At 37.0% G+C, this 22,106-nt stretch overlaps 2 protein-coding genes across 4 annotated transcripts in view; both read right to left on the minus strand.

The window, feature by feature from the left end:
* Positions 1–813: 813 nt before the first annotated feature.
* Clic (chloride intracellular channel protein 5) lies at positions 814–12,592 on the minus strand. Its single transcript, XM_029320076.2, has 4 exons — positions 12,325–12,592; positions 2,960–3,265; positions 2,516–2,842; positions 814–2,313 (listed from the first exon to the last, which is right to left on the minus strand). Exons 1-4 carry the CDS (start codon positions 12,391–12,393, stop codon positions 2,233–2,235), a joined length of 783 nt encoding a protein of 260 aa, XP_029175909.1. The 5' UTR covers positions 12,394–12,592; the 3' UTR covers positions 814–2,232.
* Positions 12,593–13,545: 953 nt separating this feature from the next.
* LOC114944254 (PTB domain-containing engulfment adapter protein 1) overlaps positions 13,546–22,106 on the minus strand; it is a 35,125-nt gene continuing 26,564 nt past the window's right edge. For 2 of the 3 annotated variants that reach the window (XM_029320073.2, XM_029320074.2), the window contains exons 2-9: positions 19,380–19,488; positions 19,227–19,294; positions 16,335–16,517; positions 15,901–16,227; positions 15,547–15,761; positions 15,267–15,481; positions 14,961–15,187; positions 13,546–14,862 (exon numbers count right to left, since the gene is read on the minus strand). In XM_029320073.2, coding sequence (XP_029175906.1) covers positions 14,788–14,862; positions 14,961–15,187; positions 15,267–15,481; positions 15,547–15,761; positions 15,901–16,227; positions 16,335–16,517; positions 19,227–19,294; positions 19,380–19,452 — 1,383 coding nt within the window. In that variant the 5' untranslated portion in view covers positions 19,453–19,488 and the 3' untranslated portion in view covers positions 13,546–14,787. The remainder of the gene's footprint in view (positions 14,863–14,960; positions 15,188–15,266; positions 15,482–15,546; positions 15,762–15,900; positions 16,228–16,334; positions 16,518–19,226; positions 19,295–19,379; positions 19,489–22,106) is intronic. The other variant, XM_029320075.2, reaches the window with a different exon arrangement.

Genomic DNA, 22,106 nt, shown 5'->3' on the forward strand with positions numbered 1-22,106 from the left:
GTCGAAGCCACTGATCAGCTGTGCGCCGAGCGCCTAACCACCGCGCTGGTCGCGCGCCACTTCCGCTCCGCGACTTCCGCGCGCGCGAGATTCGAATAGGGAGCGCGCGACGCGACGTCTCTCCGTTCGCGCGTCGAGTGATATTCCTCGTGGATTTTTCGAGGAACGACGTCGTCGACGGGAACTCGCGCAGCCAAGATGGCCGCCGCTCGGAGCGGCGATAAGCGCCGTCCCTATTTATGAATGGGAGACGCGTCATAATAGCTCGCTACGAGAGGGAAGGGACGGATGCGTGCTATTTTAGAGCGGGTACGAGACCGGTGGACACCGACAACGTCGCGACGGATACGGTCCTCTTCCCCCTCGGTATATCTCGTATCCGAATATCTCTCGACTTCGAGATTCTCTTTTTTGCGAAAAAAATTGTGAGACTATAAATCAGCAAAATGATCGAGAAACATTTGTAGAAAATATAAAAAATATACTAATGAAGATAATGCTTAATCTTTTTTTTTTTTTTTATAATTTAACATAATTATAAAGATTTGGAGTTTTTTTTAATTACCTTGCATTCGTTGTGCTTAATGATTTTACCATTTTCTTCATTATTTACAGATAACGCGTACTGAACAAAAATCTTGTATTAACTCTATCTGTATATACACTACAAAATATGAAAACATTATTATATATACAATATACAGAAAAAATAACGCCAGATATATAAAAATAACATATAGATAACGCATGCCGCATATATTCTTACCGTGATAAATGATGGGATTCTAGGCGTTAAATGTAAACACTGGTATATTGATTTTTACGGATATATAAACCAAAATTAATAATACAATAGTAATAATAATAATAATAATAATAATAATAGTAATAATAATAATAGAATTACTAATGCGAAAATAGACAGTTGCTTACGAGTATAAAATCGCTCGTTTTCTGTTTTTCTGGAACAGTGGATTGTGTATTAGTGCGGAAATAAGCAGAGTCGATGCTCTTGGATGCCGTTATTATTTTAAATGCTTTCGACTCGAGAAACTTCGGAGAACGTTACGCTTGCAATACTCGTTCTTCGTTTGTAAAAATCAGTAAAAGTGCTAACAATGAAACGGGAATATAACAAGATACCTACACCGCGGAATTCACAAGAAACGTATGCACTTTTGCACCATTTTGTTTTGCAAGATATAGCGAAACGTTTCCTTTTTTCTTCTATGTATATCGATAACGCATGCGTTCATCATGCAATCGCGTTTAGAAACATGAAACTGTGTTAAACAAATTTATGACTTTAAACTCCATATTCTTTCCATTAAACGCAAATATTTCGATTATTACAATAACTTATAACAGAACTAGAGATAATAATTAAGAAAACTCTAACATATTTATAAAAAAGTTACGCAAATAATATTGAAACATGTTAGCTCTCAAATATTTTTTATATTTTATGTTTTATTCAACTTTACTTACGTTTCTCGCGTAAGACTAATGTCTAGAAATAATTATTTAAAGAGACTAAAATAAATTTTATTAAATTTTCAAAGATATAATAATGGCACCCAATTTAATTCCCGCAAATGCATACGTTTCTTTTGCACTCTTGGTATTAGTTTCCACGATTGTTGCCATTAAAAAAGTGACAAAATCATGATAGCTTCTTCCAATCAACTTAAGCCTTGAATCAATAATAGCAAATTAAAATCTTGCTAATACTACTCAGGTCAAAACTACGTATGTATGCCATACATAGCGAGGAAAAAAAAAGAAAAAAGAAAAATAGAGAAAATTGATAATCTATTGATACTAAGACTTAAGTCTTAATGCACTTATATTTATTTATACATACATACATATATATATATATATATATATATATATATATATATATTTTCGCGTCGTTTGCGGTAAAAAAGCTAATTCGTTTACACCTGACTTGATCCCAGAAAAGGGATTTAGGCATTCAGCAATGATTGCTTTAGCAAAAAGATATGAATCGATCAATGATACGGCGAGGGCACGAGCTGGCAGCTGGAAAGACGCGAGTTTCAATGGAAAAATTCCCGTTTGTTTTAAAAATACTATAATAATAGATATTAAATTACAAAATGCGCGCGCCATTGAAACTCTGTCGAGACGATTCGCCGTTTCGATATAAGTCTCGATCTCGATGTCTAATCAAAGTCACGCGATCGCAAGACTCGAGGAAGATCCAGCCTAATCATCGTTGACCTCAATCGGGATACTCGTGGTGAAGGTCGGCGTCTCCAGCTCCTCGTGCTTCTTCATTTTCATACTCTGCAATAAAATATCGGAAGTTCGTTTTAATTACATCGGTAACGGACGTGGGAAAAATCGCGGTTTGCTGCGCATAGCGAATGTAATAATTGCGTCATCGCAAGAAGTGTGGGTGCAAATTAAAGGCATTCGTCGAAGAGTGCTAATTATTCAATTCAACCGCCAACTTGTATGCAATTAAAGGTCGACCCGCGCGCCTCACCTGTTGCAGTTTGTAGTGGTTAATGATATCCTGATCGGCCGGGCAGCTCTGTAGAAAAGCGTCGAGCCTGTACATGTGGTGCATGTACCGCCACAAATGCACCAGGGTCTCCGGTATCTCGAAGTCGGCGAAATACTTGCCGGCGACCCTGATATGCTGCAGCCGCGGCATCAACTCGCAATCGAAGCAGCACATGGTGTCGCCGGTAAGAAAGCGCGTGCCCTTGCGACCCAGATGCTCATCAATCTTACGTAGATGCGCCATCAATGACGAGGACTTGGGATCCTTGTCCTTGTCCTTCGCGTTCAGTAACAGCAGCTTGAGTTTCTGCAAACCCAAAGACACATGTAATTTCTCGCTTAGTTAAAGAAAGAGAGATACGATTTCAAACAGTTTGATTTCTCGATCGATTTCACTTTCGATTTGGATTTAATTGACACTCACACTAAACAAGTTCTCCACGAGAGTGGCCACTTCCTTATCCTGTACGAACAGATTGTGCCCGCCAGGGATGTTCTTCATGATGTGTCGCTCGATCTTCTCGTTCTCTAATATCGCATCGCCGTTGTCGATCAAGATGGGTGGCGGGGTGGCCTGGAAATTGGTACGGAAGTCGGGTGGCGGCTTTTGCATGTCCACGGTGGTCACCTTCAGGGAAATCGTCTTTAGCTCCGCCAGAAGATACAAATCCATAAAGTACTCCTGGCAGAAGAGACAGGCGCCCTTTCGACGGCCATCGATCGTCGATGCCTAAAAACAATATTTTCTGCGTTAGACGGAATCCAAGTGAATCAAATTTCGCTATATATATATTTTTAGATAATTAAAATATATTTTTAAATAGAAATAATAGATTCTTTCTCTTCTTCTCTTTTTCCTCGCTATTTGAAAAATATATGTTCAATAAAAAATAAATATTAAATTAAAAGAGATATGTTTTTGTAATTTAATTGTAAAATATTTTATTATGTTTTCGCGGCTACTAGCGAGCTGGCATGTAAATTCCGTGGTATCTCGTGGATTATCCTGTTTGTATCTCCGGGCGATAAGAGCCCTGACGTCATCGCGCAACTAGTGCGCGTATCCAACAACGGCGTGGCAAAACGCACAGATCTTTGTGTTCGCGCGTGATGAGCAAACCCAGCCATTAGTCAAACCCGGACGAGAGTCCCACCACGTTTTCTCCCGCTCGATCGGTCGAATCGAGAGAGAGTACGTCGTACCAAAGTTGCTAGAGCTCCGCTCTCGTTTCCCCGATGTCACGGTTTATTTACTCGCTCTCTGACGCGTCCTACTCTCTGTGATGCTCATGGTCATTCCAAAAAAAAACTTACGCAATCTGCCGATCTAAATTATCTCTTCTTTATTTTCGTTCCTTTTTTTCCACAGACGCGTTATTTCTGAACCCAAATCCTGATATTTTTAATGCTAAGCAATTTTAGACTATATCAATCTTTATAAATAATTTTTCACTTTATAATGTTGCAAAAAAAGCTTTCTACTTTTCAATACCTTAGTCAGCCTTTAATCGTCGAGTTTGATTTCTCCCTGGCATTTAATCCAATTGTGCATCTTTCACGCGTTCATAGTTTTCAACCTTTAACCGAGAATTGTTAGTACGAAGTATACTGTATCCAATACCGTGTCTAATGGACAATTGTGTGAACGAATATCTTTCGCTACGACATTCCATTCTGATCGTTATCCCGATACTTTGCTCCTTCACTCAAGCGATGGTAGCTAAACAACCCGTACATTGTGTAACGTAATCGCTCTCCTTCGTAAGGCCAGGCCTGCTGATTGCCCGCGGTATTGCCGTAATTCGAGCAAATCGAATCCCGGCAGCTCGCCAGGCCTCTCTTTCTCTTTCTCGGAGATTCTATTTTCATCCGGCCGTCAACAATCAACCGCGCTCTTCCAGAATGAGCCGCGGTTAGAGAAATGAAGAGATCGCGATATCATCCAGCCTTTGTTACTATCGTTTTACTACTACCAACCGATGTTTTACTTTCCAGTCTCATATGCGTCATGCAGCTGGTTCCTCTCGCGCTCGCATCTCCGTATTCCTTCTCGGCGATGACGCACGATCCGTTTTCGGACGTTGCACAATGTTGTGAGAAAGTCAAGGCTCTATTTAGCGCGTATGATCCTCGGAGAGGATCCTGCGCGGAGGGAATTTTCTCTTGGAATTTATCCTGCTAATCAATCATTGAGACAATATGGTATGTATATTGGAAGAATTTTATGAGTTTCTCTGATTAATATTTACCACGATAAAGAATATTAATATGTATACATAGCAAATTTTATCTATCTACATAGTAAAATCGAACATACATATTTCATATCTTATTGTGATAGATATTAATATTTTTAGTGTGGTGAATATTAATCAGAGAGAAACTCTTATAAAATTCTTCCAATATCATATTATCCCACGATTACCATATAATTTTCAGGGTAGATTCTATAAGAGAAAATTCTCTGTGTGTTAACAACTCTGTGCGTCCCTTAAATCAAAGCGTGACAATGCTATCGAATTTTTATAAATATTTTATAATGTAATTTTTCAGACATGCGTAATATTTGAAATGCAAAAAAACCATCTATAAATATTTGACAGCATCGTCGGTTTAATTTAGAGATGTAGAGTCGCTTGTTGACAAGATGCTCTCTAAAAATCATACGCATACTACATACTACCCTATTTTTAAATATAATAAATTCTCAAAAACATCTCTATAAAACTGACAGCAAAGTAGAAGTAGAAGGCGCAATTTACAAATAAAATTATCTCTAAAGTCACATATTTATAAAACATTGCAATATATCGAGATATTTTAATTAACGCTATATATTTTGCCGCGTCTTGTTCTAAGTCCTATTCGTCTTATAAATGAGATTCAAATGCTCTTATCATTGAATTGTAATATATATGCAAATGTGTGTCATAATGATTCTTCAGATATTCATTACAGACGCATCTGTAGAACACCTTTCAGAGTCGCTTGATATAATATCGAAATTATTTTTCTCTGTAACGTTCAAAGTATCATTGTCGACGAAGCTCTATTATTTCCAGAATGTACGAGAATGTAAAAAAAATGGAATAATAATTTGGCGAAGACGAGCGAAGACTCTATTTGACCCTCAAGCTCCGCTTTTCGCGCGATAGTTATGTTAATAGAGAATTCCAAGGTATATACATGTATATCCAAAGAGTTGTCCTTCCCCTTCGTACACGAGATTGTGCAAGATGACTTTATGATGAGTCATTTATTCCAAATAAGGCGTGCAGCAACGCCTAGCAAGCAACGGAAAGGAAAATAATTCGCGCAAACATGGTTTTATCAATTTTCATTTTACCTGCGTTGCATTATTTTAATTTTACCTTTAATATTAAGTTTATTCAATCTTGTCATAGTTTTTCAAAACTAAAAAAGAATTACACACGGAGAGAATTTTCTCTTAGAATTTAAATATATGGTGTTGAAAGATAAATTTGTAAGAGTCTCGAATTAATATTTATCACAATAAAAAATATTAATATGTAATTATTCTTTTAAAATTCTTCCAATACCATGCTGTCCCACAAATTTTGTTACCATGATTTTCAGAGTAAATTCTACGAAAAAATGATCTCTCTGTGTAGAGCCAATTGACGTTACCAAAATTGAGCTTACATAAGACATAAAGTACCTATATGAGCGGCACAAACGAATGGTAACAATTTACAGTTAATAATATTTTCGAGACTATGCGGAAATCCAACGTGTTTGGTATTCGTGCCGAAGGTATTCACGTACGAGTCACGTGTGAGGAAGGCTCATGGTGGATCAAATGTCACGAAGACACTGAGCATCTTTCATCTCTTCGAACGCTGCAATCTCCCTTTACCTCGCCAGCCTCGCCTCCTTTCTCTATTACGAAAGCTTTGAAAATTCGTACGCCACGTTATAACAGTACCTATCATCTCGATACGCATCGATATCCATCGATATTTGGAATAAAAAATATAATGAATCCGTCAGAATCTTATTACGCCTGACGTAATATAAGATGCGCTAAATTTCTTCGATATCTCTCGCACGATCGTCTGATATATTACGTTCCCTCTCCGAGATACCATTTATTCAGGCCATTTCAATTTGCACGTCGCGGTTTAATTCCCCGTGAAACAAATAAGGCACACGCATTAAATATACGCAGGCGAATTCCATTCCTCGAAAAAGTCACAGCACAAGCGGTTTCCTAAACGCGCGCATCAGGAGATATGACGTTTAATCGAATTCAGCATATTTACGGCCGATATATGCGAGTTAAGGTGGAAACAGGAATCTTCGCCGAGGAATCCCGGATTACGTTCGCGAGAAGCAGAAGAGTTTATAATAATGTCTGTTACGCGAGCGCGTATGCGGTTTGCGTTTATTGCGATCCCGCGACATCGTTGCAAGGCTCTCTCTCTTTCTGAAGCTGTACCGAAATAGCGGAAAACAAGACTAGGGAAAGAAATCGAGCGGAAAAAGGAAGACCGGTTAAGAGCGATGTACGCATCGGTGATATCGTTAATGGTAATATATCGCGAACAACCTTGTTCCACATGCCCGGAAGAGAATAATGCGTGCCCTGCGGCGCATTATTTGTCGAAGAATTCTTTTTTTCTCGAACGATAAATCTTGGAACAAATTATATCTCGAACAATTTGACAAAATTGCCGACAAGAGGGATAATGACTTAAAAAATGGTGTAATTTCAGTCTTAAACCACGCGAGAAGTATTTTTAAGTATGATAATTAAATATAATAAATATATACTAATAAAATGTGTGATATCAATCAGCTGTGTACCTATTATTAAACTGAATTTTTAAAAACTATCAGCTTTTCAAATAAATAATTCATATATGTATAATGTGATGCTATATAAGGAAGATGATGCTCCTCTTAGCTCTTTTTTTTATAATATTTCCATACGTACAAAACGTTCATCCTGTGTATGACAACACCGTTACGAATAGAAATAGGCAAATGCATGCACATATATATGCGAATACGACTTCTGGAAATATATGTATGTATGCGGTGAGAGCCATAATTTTACAACGCGTTCGCCATCTTTTCTGAATGAAACGATGAGCAGGAAAGAAAATGTCAATCGTCGGTGTCAAGACGTTGTTAGCGAAGAAATATTATACTCGTAAGCGGATATTATTAGAAGAACGATGTTTTTCCGATTTCTTCCTGGATTTTCCACTTCAACATTAATATCTTTCGGTCTCGCGTTTAAAACGTTTTCTTTTTTATACGCGCCTATATGGCTCCTTTTCGCGCACGCATTTTTTTCCATGCTTCGTTGCAGCGATGTGATGTTATGTTTATAAAGCGACTATGCAAACTATCGAATTGTCTTCCACCTAGACACGTTTGCAATGACCTTAGAGGAGATTAAAGTCTGATCGATCGCGCCGCAGGTGTGGTTGTGCGATACTCTTTCATTTTAATGCAAGTAACTGCGGTCGGAAAAATAATTCTAGCAAGATGGAACATCGTAAAAAGAGATCATTAAAACACTATAATTAAATCGTAATAGGGTAAACAGTTAAAAGGAACATAGAAATTAACGTTTGCATAAGAAAGAGATTGAAAAACAGGAATTGTTCTCCGTTGTCTCTTTACAAATGGCAATTTTTTTTTTATTTTTTGTCTTAAAAATATGTTTCGCTTCCCTTGCGACTGCAAACTCTTTGTTATATTTTTTTCTTTTAGATTTAATTTACACTCTTCTATTTTCAATAAATATGAGTTCTCGAAACATTCATAGAGATATAATTATAGTGACCATTTGTTTAAAGAGAAAAAACAAGGAAAATAAAGGGCAAACTTGAAAATTTTAGGACTTTGTTTTAATATATTTCCAAAACAATTTGAGACTAAAGTTATTATTACCTCTACATTCAAAACTCAAACTCTGGAGATTGATAAGCAATCCAGCTAAATTAATTAAAGGACAAAATTTTAAAATAAAGAACAAGTTTTAAGAAAATAAACAAATCTAAAGGACAGTTACATAGAGAGAATTTTCTCTTCTAATTTACCTTGAAAATCATGGTAATCGTGGGCAATTGGAAGAATTTTACAAGAGTTTCTATGATTAATATTTACCACAATAAAAAATATTAATATCTACCATAATAAGATATAAAATATGTTCCATTAATTTTACTACGTACATTATTTTTTATTGTGGTAAAGATTAATCCGAGAAACTCATAAAATTTCAATGTCAATTTTCAGGGTAAATTCTAAGAGAAGATTCTCTCCGTGAAATTGAAAAAAAAGGACTGTCCTTTGAAATAAACGGATGGTCACCGTATTAGATGTAATAGATATTAAATGTAATAGATATAATAGAGGAGATCCGAGGAAACGAAGTAATATCGAAGCCGGGGAAAGCCAGAAGAGCGAGGAAAGCGGAAGGTAAAGGAGTCCATCGTTTAACGGTAGAATCTCGAGGAGGACCTCGTAGTAGCCGCTCGTCGTTTCGTCCCGTTTGACACACTTACCCGAGAGACCTCGCATGATCGCTTCCCGAGAGTGCAAGGTCGATCCGTTTACCATTAAATCTTTCGCGCGTGCGATTTTGACGATCGAATGCAGAATTATAGCCGTGTGCGGCTGCGTATATGTACCTGTCATTCCGCCGCTCTTGGATTTTCAACAACGGTACAGCCAGCCCCGGTACACTCGACTGTACGCAGTCTGACCCCATTAATCGAATAAATTAAACGGTCCGTCGTTTAATAATCGCGTCTTTACGGTTATTTTCGTTACGAAGAAAATGCGGACGACGCGCGCTTTTTTTTACTAATTCGAATGTTCGCATCATGATTATTTATTAATATATTCGCGATCCAAAATACGCTATTTTCAGAAAATTGTCGGCAATACTCTCATGATATTCTTAGAAATACGTTGTAATATATAGACTTCATTATAATTATTATATAATTAATTAAAACGTAATAAAATATAGCGATATATATACAAGAGCTTTCGTAAGATTTAAATTTTCATAAATTACGATGCATTAATTAATTTTATCGTTTAATTCTGTATCTCGCGTATAAAAGAGGCTGATAATTTACTATCAATTTCATGTGTTTTATCATGTTTTATCATAAAAGATATGCGCTGAAGAGACATGCATTTTTAACAAATATCCGGCTTACGGCGAACTACCTGAATATTTATCTAAGCAACAATCGAAATGATAATAAGTCAGTTTTATCTGAAACGCCTTCGCGTAAAATTCTCATTGACACATTCGAGGACAGGTTGCACCGATATGGCAATCATTTCTTCGCACAATAGGATCAGCAGTAAAGAGCGAACGCTTTCGACAAAATTCAGCATTAAATCATATCATTGCGATGCATTGTTCTCATTTCCTTTTGTATATTATTGTAGAAATAACAAATATTTATATTTATAGATACAATAATAATATTAATATTCAAGTTTTCAACCTGATGCTTAATTTAATTTGTCAAAATTATGTTTACGTTAAATGTTTTGCACATCACTACGTAAATTATAAATTATATTTGTGCTACGAGAGAATATAAATATTATTTTATTAATTGAACATTTAGAAATATTTAAATTATATATAACATTAGATCTAACAAAACGTATATTTAACTTAAATATTAATATATATTCAATTAAGGAAATAGTAATTTAGTTGAACAATTTAGTCAAGTCAACAATTTTTTTTCAGTGTAGAAATGTTCAAAAAAATTTGTTCTGCAATTTCGAAAAAAAATACTACACTTCTTTTGCGAGAAAGTTGTGTGTACAATTCAACAATTTCTGTTTCAGTGTAGAAAAGTTTAAAAAATTGTTCTGCAATTTCGAGAAAAAATACTACACTTTTCTTGCGAGAAAGTCATGTGTACAATTCAATGATGCATGATGTGGAATCTCGGTCTACCACCGCGTATAAGGATGATAATTTTCCTCGGAAGAAATCCGATCGGTCCCGGCGAAAGTTTAATCGCAAGCTCTTTAATGGTCACTTGTCGAAGGTAGCTCGTTTCCGCTTATAAGGAGTCATTCCCCTTGGAAACTCGGTGAAAAGAAAGTTTCGCGTCGAGTTCACACCCTCGAACGAATCGAGTCGATCGAAAATACGAATAATAGCGATCGCAAATAACCGCTGCTGCTATCTAATCAAAATCAAAACGTAATATAGCGTTATCGCGAAATTACGATATCGTGCAAGATCGATGAACGTGTTTACGACATCGTATTTTTTTCTTTTAAAATACGTCATAGCGTACATATTTTGCTTCAACTCATTCCGTTTTGTCCTTTCGCGGTCGTAAAAAGAATTAGCATTCAACCTTTCCCATGAAATAAATAAAATTAAATAATAAATTTTCAAGTAATATCACGAGATGTTCTAATTTAAGTATTTATATCATTTTTCAAATTATTAAAACAAGTTATAAAAATAATGTTTGAAATCATATATCATTTTAATTATATTCTAAAGCAAAAGACATGAAATATCGAGAGATTTTTCGATGACACCTTAAAGAACTCCTAATAAGGAAATTTTCCGATATTTCTACGATCGATATTAATCGCAATGAAAAGATTTAAAGCAAGATTTAAACGTCGCGCGATTTATCCGCGATAAGATATAGGAATGCGCCAGCCTGTGATGGATGGAATTTGTACCGCGCAAGCAAATATAGATCGATCTCGACAATCGCGATCTCCGTCCGGATTCTAATAAGGCGGCACCCGGGGAAAAGCTAGTTCAGCCGCGGAGAGGCCTTTCATTTTCCCGTCGCGACCACTTTCCAGGTCGCAACTTCTCGCCCGCATTTCCCCGTCCTCACGCGAGGGACGCGACGACGACGTGCGTCTTCTTTCCGTCGTGTCGCGTCCTATCTGCCGCTGAATACACAAACGAATCGACAGAGGGAGAGAGAGAGAGAGTGTGTGTGTGTGTGCGAGAACGGCGCCCTCGATGACTCCATGCGTAAAGAAATGTGTAACGTAATTCTCAGACACTCGCGCGATTCAGCTTTTATACGTGAAATATACATTAATCAGACAAATAAAAAATATAAATAATATAAAAATATAAATATAAATAATAAAAATAAAAAATAGAATCTAAAACTGCATTTCGCGTCAGATCTGCGCGGATTTTCTATTCACTCGAGAGATCGACGTAAGGTGTGTAATTTCGACAAAAACACGCGAAAATCATCCTCTTATTCGCGACGACGAGTAGCGCAACGGTTAGCGGTACGCGGCGTCAGAAATTGAATTGAGCCGCGGAGCAAACCGGTCTTGACCCCTGATGTAACGTTAGATACGAAGAGGATGCCTACGACGCGATGACACATGTGCGAGTCGAGGTTCGCGAAAAGGCGAGCAACAACCTATGTGCACATGCATTATGCACGTACCGTTCGATTAAATTACGGAGCGAAAATTTTCCATGGGACGGCTTCGGTGAAATGGAAACAAAGTCGGGCGTCCGAGACGACCGGACGAAGATATTATTTCCGCGGAGCGGTCGATTGTCAGGGTCGCGTCGGGAGAGAAGGAGGAGACTAGATTCTCCTTATTTCCCTCGAGACTTCCCGCGGGAGCGATAAAGCGAGCGCTCGGTGCGACTCCACGCCCAAAGCGCGCACGAGACGATCGCCTCCTTTTTTCCTCTCTGCGTCTTTCCCTTCCCCCCCAAATCGCATCCATCTCGCTCGCGATCGCGCGTGGCACACTCACCTTGATGATCAGCTCGATCTCGGGCACGTCGCCGTTGCTGGTGCCGTTCTCGTGGCTGTCGTCCGCCATCCTGAGTGGGATCTTCGGCTCGCGGCGAGGAAGGAAGAAGGCACTTTTGTCTCTGTGGCGGTTCTCGTCAGCTCTCGCGTCTGCAGGCGGCGGCGATTCCCTCCCACCCTGGTGCAGACTCGATGATGGAGGCCGGGACCGGGCTAGGATACGAACAAAACACGATGGAGGCTCGCGGAACACTGACGCAGCGCGCGCCGCGCCACGTTCACGCCGCTGGCGCCGCCAGCGGTCACGTGACGTATCGTCTCGCGCGAGAAAAACGCGCCAAATTCAAAAGCGCTGGAATTCTAAACGATAGAGCGTCACATTTATTACATTCGGAAAATTATTTTAGACTTTCGTATTTATCTGTAGATTAGGTTTTTTTCTACTATTTCAGAGTCCATTGATTGTTCATAATATGAATCAATGATACATGATATAAAAATATAAGTTTATCAATTATTGTCATATGTAATCGCGAATAATTGGACATAATGTTTAAATACTTATTACATATTTTTCTTCATTAGGTGCGCAAGTAGATGACAATATTTTCTTTAATGATTCGCTATTTCGAGACTCTGTATAAATTGATTCTTGTAAATTGTAAAGGCATTTCTACTGCTGATATTTTCTAAAAATAGTATAATTATAAAAAATGGTTTATATAATTGTTTAATATAAAATATTTTTTAAACTTGCACCTCATCTTGTAATTCTTCCGAAAAAATATATATTCTTCAGCAAGCGAGTAACCATACGATTCTTGAAGATCGTAGCATATATCCTCTTGCATATTTTCTTTATATAAATTTATATACATATATTTAATATTTTAACATACTTTAATTTGCGTTGTATCTTTTCTTACCATAATTATCTGCATCTCGATAGGATATGACATCACTGATTAAAATGGCAGAAAAAGAAGGAAAGCTAGTTTTAGAAACGCCATTACTTATAATTTTAAAGGATGTAATGTGAAATTTTATGAACATTGATGATGCTAAATCAATGTTAAATCAATTTTTAAAAGTTGGAAATGTGAATAATTTATAAATGACATCTTAGTTGCAAAAAGGATATCATGACGATTGGATAACTTTTTCAGATTACTCCGAAATTTAATATATTGAATTATAAGGAAAACGCATCAAATATTCAATATTTCAGTTGTAATAATCATATGCTATATTCTTAACTATGAATCTTAAACAATATAGCAACAATAATAAGAGATATAGAAGTCCATATGTACATAATTACTAATCCACTTTGTATAGTATAAACTCGTTTAACACTCCATATTACGTTGGTCGGTTCAGTTATTATCGTAATATATATTTAGTATCAACTATCCCCTATATTGTAATTGAATAGTCCAATGAATTTGAGGTGGATTTTCTTAAGAGATTACTATAAAATGTACAACTAGAATCTCTCATGCTCCTAGAGTTAAACCTTTCTTTTCGATTATGTTATCTTTGAAAGAAAGATGTAGGGAATAAAAGTACGACAGATCAAAGAAAGAGGACAGAGAGTGGAGCGTACAAATTCAATCAATGGACTATGAAAGCTATGCGTTCATATTATTAATGTGATCTCTAATGCTACAGATGGTTAGTGCTCCACTAGATTTTTGTCGTCTATTATTGTGTTAAAGTGACTCACATTTTACTAGCACATTTTACAACAGATGACTTTTAAACAGATGATTGAATGAAGAGACTAATTTATAAACTAAGCCGAGTATAAAATATATATTGCAAATTTCTCTTAACTAAACTCTTAGAATTTAAGAGATTTCTCGGCCTTCACCATTATCCGACTTGGTGGCTGCAAGATTATAATATTCATTAGTTTCTTTTTTTTTTAATATCTCATTAAAAAATATAAAAGACGCAAGCATACCATCGTCGATATGAGAGATTCGCGATAAGATCTGTTTTAACGTATGTATGCATGTATATGTGTATGCGCGCGCCGCACGTGTAAAACAAATTCTCGTTTAAAATTACGTGGCCTCGATTAGAATAATATCTCGTTCCACTCTAGCAGTCAACTTGAGATCTTGTCTCACTGACTCATTATTAACAACGATAACGCGTTCTAAGTGCGTTATCAAATTGGACCCCAATTCTAAAGCGAACAAAATAGATTATACCAGCGAGCGTAGAAGGATACGCCTTATAAAATTATTTTATGTGTACCATAAATATCGAGCATGATCATAAATATACGAGCAGGATAATAGTAATAATTGACTAATTTTGGTTTTACACGGACATAATTCCTAAGGACATAGTTCCTAATTACTCTATCCGTTAATTGGTCTTTCGTACTCTGCATTAGAGAGTACTAATGAAGTTCTTGTTCGAGTGCTCTTAGCTTCCGATTTACTCGACGAGTTTAATTTCGCAGCGGGTCCAGGCTCTCCAAAGAAAAGTCGTCTGTTCCAATACACAGCCCTCTACTAAAACCATCCTAAAAATTTTACATTACATATTGTATTTCATTTTACAATCTATCTATAGCAAAAAGTCTGGAAAATTTAAGAACCGAATGAAATTGCATGATTTTACCTTCATCTCCAGCAGCCTCTTGTCTAGTAGACCAATAGCATTTTCCAATTCCTGCTGGCTAGGATTTGCTGTCATAGTCGAAGCTCCGAATTCTCCCATTTCGAATGGATCCTTAAACTCATTCTTTATATTTAAAGTTGGCGTGGGATTGAAAGGAATGCTACCGAATAAATCTTCTTTGACTCCGTTTTGACGTCTCGAATCTTTCGTCTTTGGTGGTGGCGCCACTGAAAAGAAAATATAATATTTTCAGGGATAACATAATAAAAGAGATGTATATTTTTTTCATCAATTATAAATACTTACACAGAGGCGGAGGACTGATCGTACCATTAGATTGCGAGAAGAAGTTTAATCCAGAAGATACTTGACCATTAAGGAGCGGATTGTTGTTTGACTGATGGTTGGCAAGACCATTGGCTGCGGTCTCGTAAGCCCTTGGATTGAAATCTTCCTCAAATTCATCCATCAACAACCCTTCCAATTTTGTGCCCACCGACGGTATTGGCACTGGTTCATTTCTATAAAATAAAAAAAAATGTAAAATCAAAAAAAGAGATTAATAAAATTTGTTGACTGTACGTACCCCATAAAATCATCATCGAAACTTTTCTCGAAACTTCGCGGCGGCACTGGCGGTGGTTGCTGAGGTCCATTAGACGTATTTCCGTTACTGTCGCTGCTTGTATTTAGTAATGCTTTGCTAACCGAGCCATTAACTTGCGACGAATCCGTCGGAGTTCCAAGTACGTGAAGAATGTCGGGTAAATTATGCTGTGATAGATACGCCGACACATCCGCCTAAAACGAGATTAGCCACATTCAGTATTGCATATACAGACACACTCATTATCAGTATATCAATATTAAAATATAAACTCCATTTATACATTATAAAAATATTTTATAAAATATTCTTTATTTATATCTGCGCACTAACCGAGCCTTTAATAGCTGCGATATCTTGCAGCCGCTGCCGATAAACGTTGTTTTCGTGTTCTAATCGTTTTATCTTTTGCTGTAGCACCATGCAGCGTCGCTGCGCTTCCAAATCTTTACCAGATGTTTCCAGAAATCGCCTGTAAGCTAAATCGAAGGCCTGACCGATGGTGAGCGTGATTTCTTCGGCTAATTTGTCGCTGACAAAAACGAAGCACGTATGCCTCTCTGCATCCTCCTCTTTCGCGATGAAACTGAAAAATTTCTTCTCTCCTTTGTCATCGGCGCAATACGAAATTCTATGTAACGGATACTGATGCATAATTCGCTGTAAAAATAATCTTCGATCAAATCACGGTAAAGTAATCGAGCCATGAAAAGTAACTAAGACAAGGAATTCTCTCGGAGAAAAAAGCTATTTTTATGTCAACGAACCTTGGGAGTCGTTTTTGTTTTTGGTTCCTGTATCGCCACGCCATCGATACTTATAGTAAGCTCGACCTTCGGCGTTTTCGTGCCTTCGCTCTTCTTGAGTTGCTGATTGAATTTCAGCTTACAAATCGCCTCCTTGACGACATCGATGCCTTTAGGTTGATCCACCTCTGTGCTGCCCAAATACTAAAATCAGATAAAAAGATATAATGAGAAATAAAGTCAGACGGATATTCCTTCCGTGTAATATATAAAAAATAAACAGCAAGTACGAGACAACACGGCGTGGGAAATGCAGCACGTAACAACGTTTCCAAGAAAAATATACGCTTAAAACGTGACACGAATATACTTCTTTATTAACGATGTAGATTTTTTTACCGCATTCTTCCACGGCTTGCATAGTTTTGCATTATAATCGTCATAAATCTTTTGCATATACATGTATATCTAATAAAGCAGCAGCGCGCAATATCTCTCGTCAAGGCAATATTTCCGAGAGAAAAGTTATTTAATCGTTTACAGATATAAGTCAGAATGCACCGTACGAATTAAAGCTAATACTGATAAAAGAAAAAATGTTCATATGTATATTTGATCGACATGTGCAGTAAACAAATAGGAAAATTAGATGTACATACGTCGACAGAAAATTACTTTAAATATATACATTTAATGCATACTAATCAGTAATTAATAGAACAGCTTGCGGTTATCGCAATTTCGCAAACCGGAGCAAATGAAAAAAAGCGGAAATGTTTCGTAATAACTTTGGAGAATCTGGTGCACATCTAACGGCATCCCTCCTGTTCGATAAAATATTTTCTTCATTTCAATCCAATGAAACATAAACGACGCGATAAATGCAACATGTATAAATTGCGTGATTATCGTCCTACAATGAAGCTTTACTGCGTAGTTTAATGATCTTTGGATACTTTTATATTCTCGATCAAATACATATATATATACATTTTCCTAGATGAGGAAATCATGTCTCGTTCGATTGCTTACGCAAATCTGATCGGATCTAATGCGTAATTGAACGATACATAAAATTGATTTTGACAATTTAATTGCGTGTTTCATTTCTTGCGTCTCATTTCTAATTTTCATTGCAGAACAAAGTAAGGATTTACATCAACTGCCATAAAAATATGATATAGAAGCACATAAACGTATATAAATTAAACAAATCAGAAAATTCGTAAATGCGCATTTCTAAATATATTATAGATTACAAAAATTGAAAAAGAAGATAGTTGTAACTTTTGTAATAAGCCTAATGTAATGAGCAATTAAAAGTAACGCTGCATCGACAAAAATATGAAAGATACGTATTTTGTGTCCGGAGAAAATCGAAACGAAAAAAAAAGATAAATCCGGATACAATTCCGCAATTTCGCGTTTAGGTGCTGACGACACACGTCGTTTCGTTCGTGAGATAGTGAAATCTGGCCGCTCGCAAAGTTTCGAAGTTCAATGAACTCGCGCGACACGTCGACTCGGTCCCCAGCGTCTCTGGAACAACAATTCATCCGCGATGGTATTCGCATTCATGGTGAAACTTACATACATGCCGGTAACAATTCGAAACGAAAGGCAGACGGGTGCACGGTTACGCGTTGCGCAACTTTTCCGGGTGACACGAAATGAATGAACGCGCGCCTCGAGCGTAGAATAGTTCCACGCGAATTATGAAGTGATTTCTTTCTTTTTGCTTTATCTCTGTGCAAGTCATCTCCGCAAATGTGTAATGAAATTCGTAACCAGCTATAGAAAGTGTAAGTCACTCGGATCACTTTCGTTTCACATCAGCTCGTCGTTTTTTTACAAGACATTAAACTCCTTCCGTCATTAAATCCAATTCGAGTAATTTTATATGAAATGTCTGCAATTTTTATTTCCACAGCTCTTGCACTTCTTTTTGCTAATACAAAGATCTCAAGTGCTTTGCTGAATCAATTATCGCAAATTCTTACATTTTATATAATTTGTTATTTTTTATATTAATTTGTATATATCTTTTAGAAAAAAGATAGAATAACTACAAGAATATATTGCAAGTGTACACAATTAAAAAAATAGCGCAATATTTTTTATCTACAATAAGAAAGAAAAGACAGAAAAAAAAGAATAAAGAAAAGGTTGAATAATTTTACTCTGAAACAATTGTTTTCATTATCCTTCCGCCAATTATTACTTAATAGTTGCCAGCAATTTCTTCTGTTTTTCTCACGCAGTGCGCACGAATTCACGCGTTTCACCCGACAAAGTAATCGACTTGGCTTAATTACGTTCGTTAGCGGTGAAAGATAATTAGGCGTGCGCGTGTCGACAAATTCCACGAACGCGTAATAGATATCCCGCTCGGCGAGTTTCGACTCAATTATCTGCCGGAGATGAAATAAATAAACGCGGGGAAAAGTGGTCGCAAAAGATCGACGACATGCGTCGGCGATGACCTCGACCTTTCATTCGAGTCGGCTTCGAGTATCGGGAAACGGTGCCAGGATGAGACTTGTCACTTTGTTTATCCCACGGTTTCACAATCGCGTGCCACAACCTTGCCCAACGTGCACACATGTGTTAGCCATCACATATCATTAATCAAGAAAATACTTTTGCATTCCAGAAAAATGCAATCTTAGAAAAAATTAATACAAAAAGAAAAAAAGAATTTTGTTCGATGCTTTATGTCATTATTTTTATTTACAATTTTAGACTTTTCAATGCGAATTGTCGTGTTAAAATAATAATTTTGAAATTACAGGAATGAAAATATTTGAATACATTAAAATTCAGAATAAATTACACGCCCTTGCTTGAACACGAATTTATTTGAATGTGAAAGAAATTTTATGGTATATTATAGGAACATATATAGCACAGTACCTTGACTAGGTAGGCGATGTGTCCTTTTTGGAGCGCGTCCGGTGGGTGTATCCAGTTCCTATTCGTTCCTGCGAACAAACAAGTTATGGTTTTCAATTTTCGCCATAATAGCAGCGAGCCGATATTAATGAATCAAGCTCCATTTTTACTCACCTCCATTTTTATTCGGCTGATTTTTATTATTCGCCGAATTTTGCGCCCATTTCAGTATCGTCGAGTTCCTCATGCTGTCGGCTTTTGGCTGCTACCGACCTTTTAGACTCTGCAACATAAATGCCATCTCTCGATTAGCGCGTGAAAAAATTAATTTTTTAATACAAAGCTTTAAATTTGCAATTGAGATTGGATACAACAAATGCTCCGAAAGCTTATAGATAGATTGCTCGGGAAAAATTTAAATTAAAGGCGCCGCTGATTAAGAACGATACGGCGGAACTCTATGGTTTTTCCTTTCCCTCGACATTCTACGAGGTGGAACAAGAGTTTTGGACACTATCCAGGTTGCCGTTCTCTTCCTATTTCCACAACCTCGTCGCAAGTCGTCTCTCTTGCTTTTATATCTCTGTGTCCGGAAAATCACTTTCTATCCTCCGTAATCCGCGCATTAAAACCTCTCGGCGCAACAGCTACATATGTATGTTACATCAACAAGAGATTGCGATCAAAGGGCGTTCAAGTTTTATTATAGTCTTAGAAAAGGGTAGTATTGTCGAGTTATATCATCGCCTCGAGATAAACTTGCATAATACAATTAGTAAATGTACATAAATTCTATAAATAGATTGCACATCTGAAAAAACAACTTTATTTTATCTGAGAAAAGGGGTAGCATTGTCGAGTTATATCACAGTCTCCAGCTAAACTTATATATATAATATAAATAATAAATATGTACATAAATTCTATAAATAGATTGCACATCTGAAAAAACAGCTTTATTTTATCTTAGAAAAGGGGTAGCATTGTCGAGTTATATCACCGTCTCCAGCTAAACTTATATATATAATATAATTAGTAAATATGTATATAAATTCTATAAATAGATTGCACATCTGAAAAAACAGCTTCAATCATTACGCTATAAAGGGCGTTCTCATTTTATCTTAGAAAGGGGGTAGCATTATAACTCGACAGTTATATCACCGCCTCCAGATAAACTTGTATAATGCAATTAGTAGGTAAATGTGTACATAAGTTCTATAAATATATAGATTGAACATCTTAAAACAGCTTCAATCATCAGGCTATAATTGTTAACAATCATTATATACGTTATATCGTACTCTGCACTATTATACTGGACAATCAACTGCTATCAATGCTATGAATTGCAGGTCTGTATTGACGCGGCCCTGGAGGAGAATGCAACGAGGGCGTGCATTCTGTCCTCTCCTTGCTCCTTCATTGGAAACGATTGCAATCGCGAAATCTTTGTTCGACGTCTCTCAATCATTCCTCCCTCCCTTCCGCCTGCATTTTATATCCGCGCTCTAGATCCAGTTCTCTTTATCATTCTCTATCTGAGAAATGCGAATGAATTTTTCGACGCAGCCAAGTGCACGTGTATTTACATAGAGAAGCAGGTCAATTGCATGCACGTTAACACATATATACATGACGCTACGCATCAACTTTTCCTTCACGTTTCGAGTGTCCAATTGATGTTTTCGTGTTTCGCGGACTCTATTTTTTTTGCCTTCTTTTTTTAGCTTAAAAAATACAGATATTGTTATGGTAATTTCAAATTAAACGGAGGATCTCGTAAAGAGTTTATTGTTTCTCGAAGAAGCCTCGAACCATGTGTAAATCGACTCAAACCACGAACGATTGTTCGCAGTGTACTAGTCAACCTTGAAGACGAAGGCTAAATCCTTTCGCGTTTCATCATCTCGCGCATGACACTACTTCATTCTTTGATACATTAAGCGTTCCAATTGGATCATACATATACGTGCAGATAGAAACGTCAGATGGTGCGCGATCGACGCATTGCGTAGGTATATAGCACGTCTCGTCACGCATATTCTAGCTTTAAAGCGATATCCCATATCCGTATCTGTTCCGCAACTCTCGTATGACAGAATAATGATGTAAAATATATCTGAAATATTCCGATCGCTGTTCGCGATTTATACGACGCGCATCAACGATATCGCGAATTAATTACTGTAAATCGTCTATATATATTATATTAAATTAATTTTATTATATAAATTAATTTTACTTTAAGATTTGAAGATCTAAACTTAGATAAGATTTGAAGAAAATAATAACAGACCAAGGATTGTAATTTTGAAAGTGATAGTAAATCGCTAATTGACGTTTCTTTAGTTAGGCTAATTACATAAACGCCAACGTGAGGAATTTCAAATTTACCTTGCTGGCCGAAATATTTGGACATATCTTTTCGCGTGCACTCGCGAATTTGATTGCGTAACGCGAAGCGCAGAAGTATTTTCCCGAGCTGAACCGACGAGATTAACATGTTTCTCGTTAAAAAAAAAAGTAGAGGAATGCACGCGTTTTTAGCCAGAATTTGATGTCATCTACCGTTGTACTCGGTCGAGCATGAAGAGCCTCAGAACTCTTCCACTCGTACGAATGGGAACGTCTGACGTTCGTAGTTAATTCGGCAATGAGCGCAATCACGAGTGAGCGGCCGAGACTGGAATCTTTCCGCTCGATACGCGCGAGCGAGAAAGTCCAAGAGTTCGCTGAGGGGTTTTCAGATACGTCTGTTAAGCTGGCGGTACATAACTACTTTAACACGAATAAAATATGGGTCGAATAAAACATAAACACAGGAACCAAGTGCTTCTTTAAATCTCCATTTCTTCTTCTACATGTTCAATTTCATTTATAATATTTATGCCGGTTATT

Source organism: Nylanderia fulva, unplaced genomic scaffold, assembly GCF_048542155.1.
Source record: "Nylanderia fulva isolate GAGA-0341 unplaced genomic scaffold, ASM4854215v1 Scaffold17, whole genome shotgun sequence".
In the NCBI taxonomy this organism is placed as follows: domain Eukaryota; kingdom Metazoa; phylum Arthropoda; class Insecta; order Hymenoptera; family Formicidae; genus Nylanderia; species Nylanderia fulva.

What these genes read in the sequence shown, in the direction of transcription:
- Clic (XM_029320076.2), bottom strand. Translation starts at nt 12,393, where the DNA reads ATGGCGGACGACAGCCACGAGAACGGCACCAGCAACGGCGACGTGCCC. An exon ending in AGATCGAGCTGATCATCAAG is followed by an intron (nt 3,266 to 12,324) that starts GTGAGTGTGCCA and finishes TATTGTTTTTAG; the next exon opens with GCATCGACGATCGATGGCCG. An exon ending in ACCACTACAAACTGCAACAG is followed by an intron (nt 2,314 to 2,515) that starts GTGAGGCGCGCG and finishes ATTTTATTGCAG; the next exon opens with AGTATGAAAATGAAGAAGCA.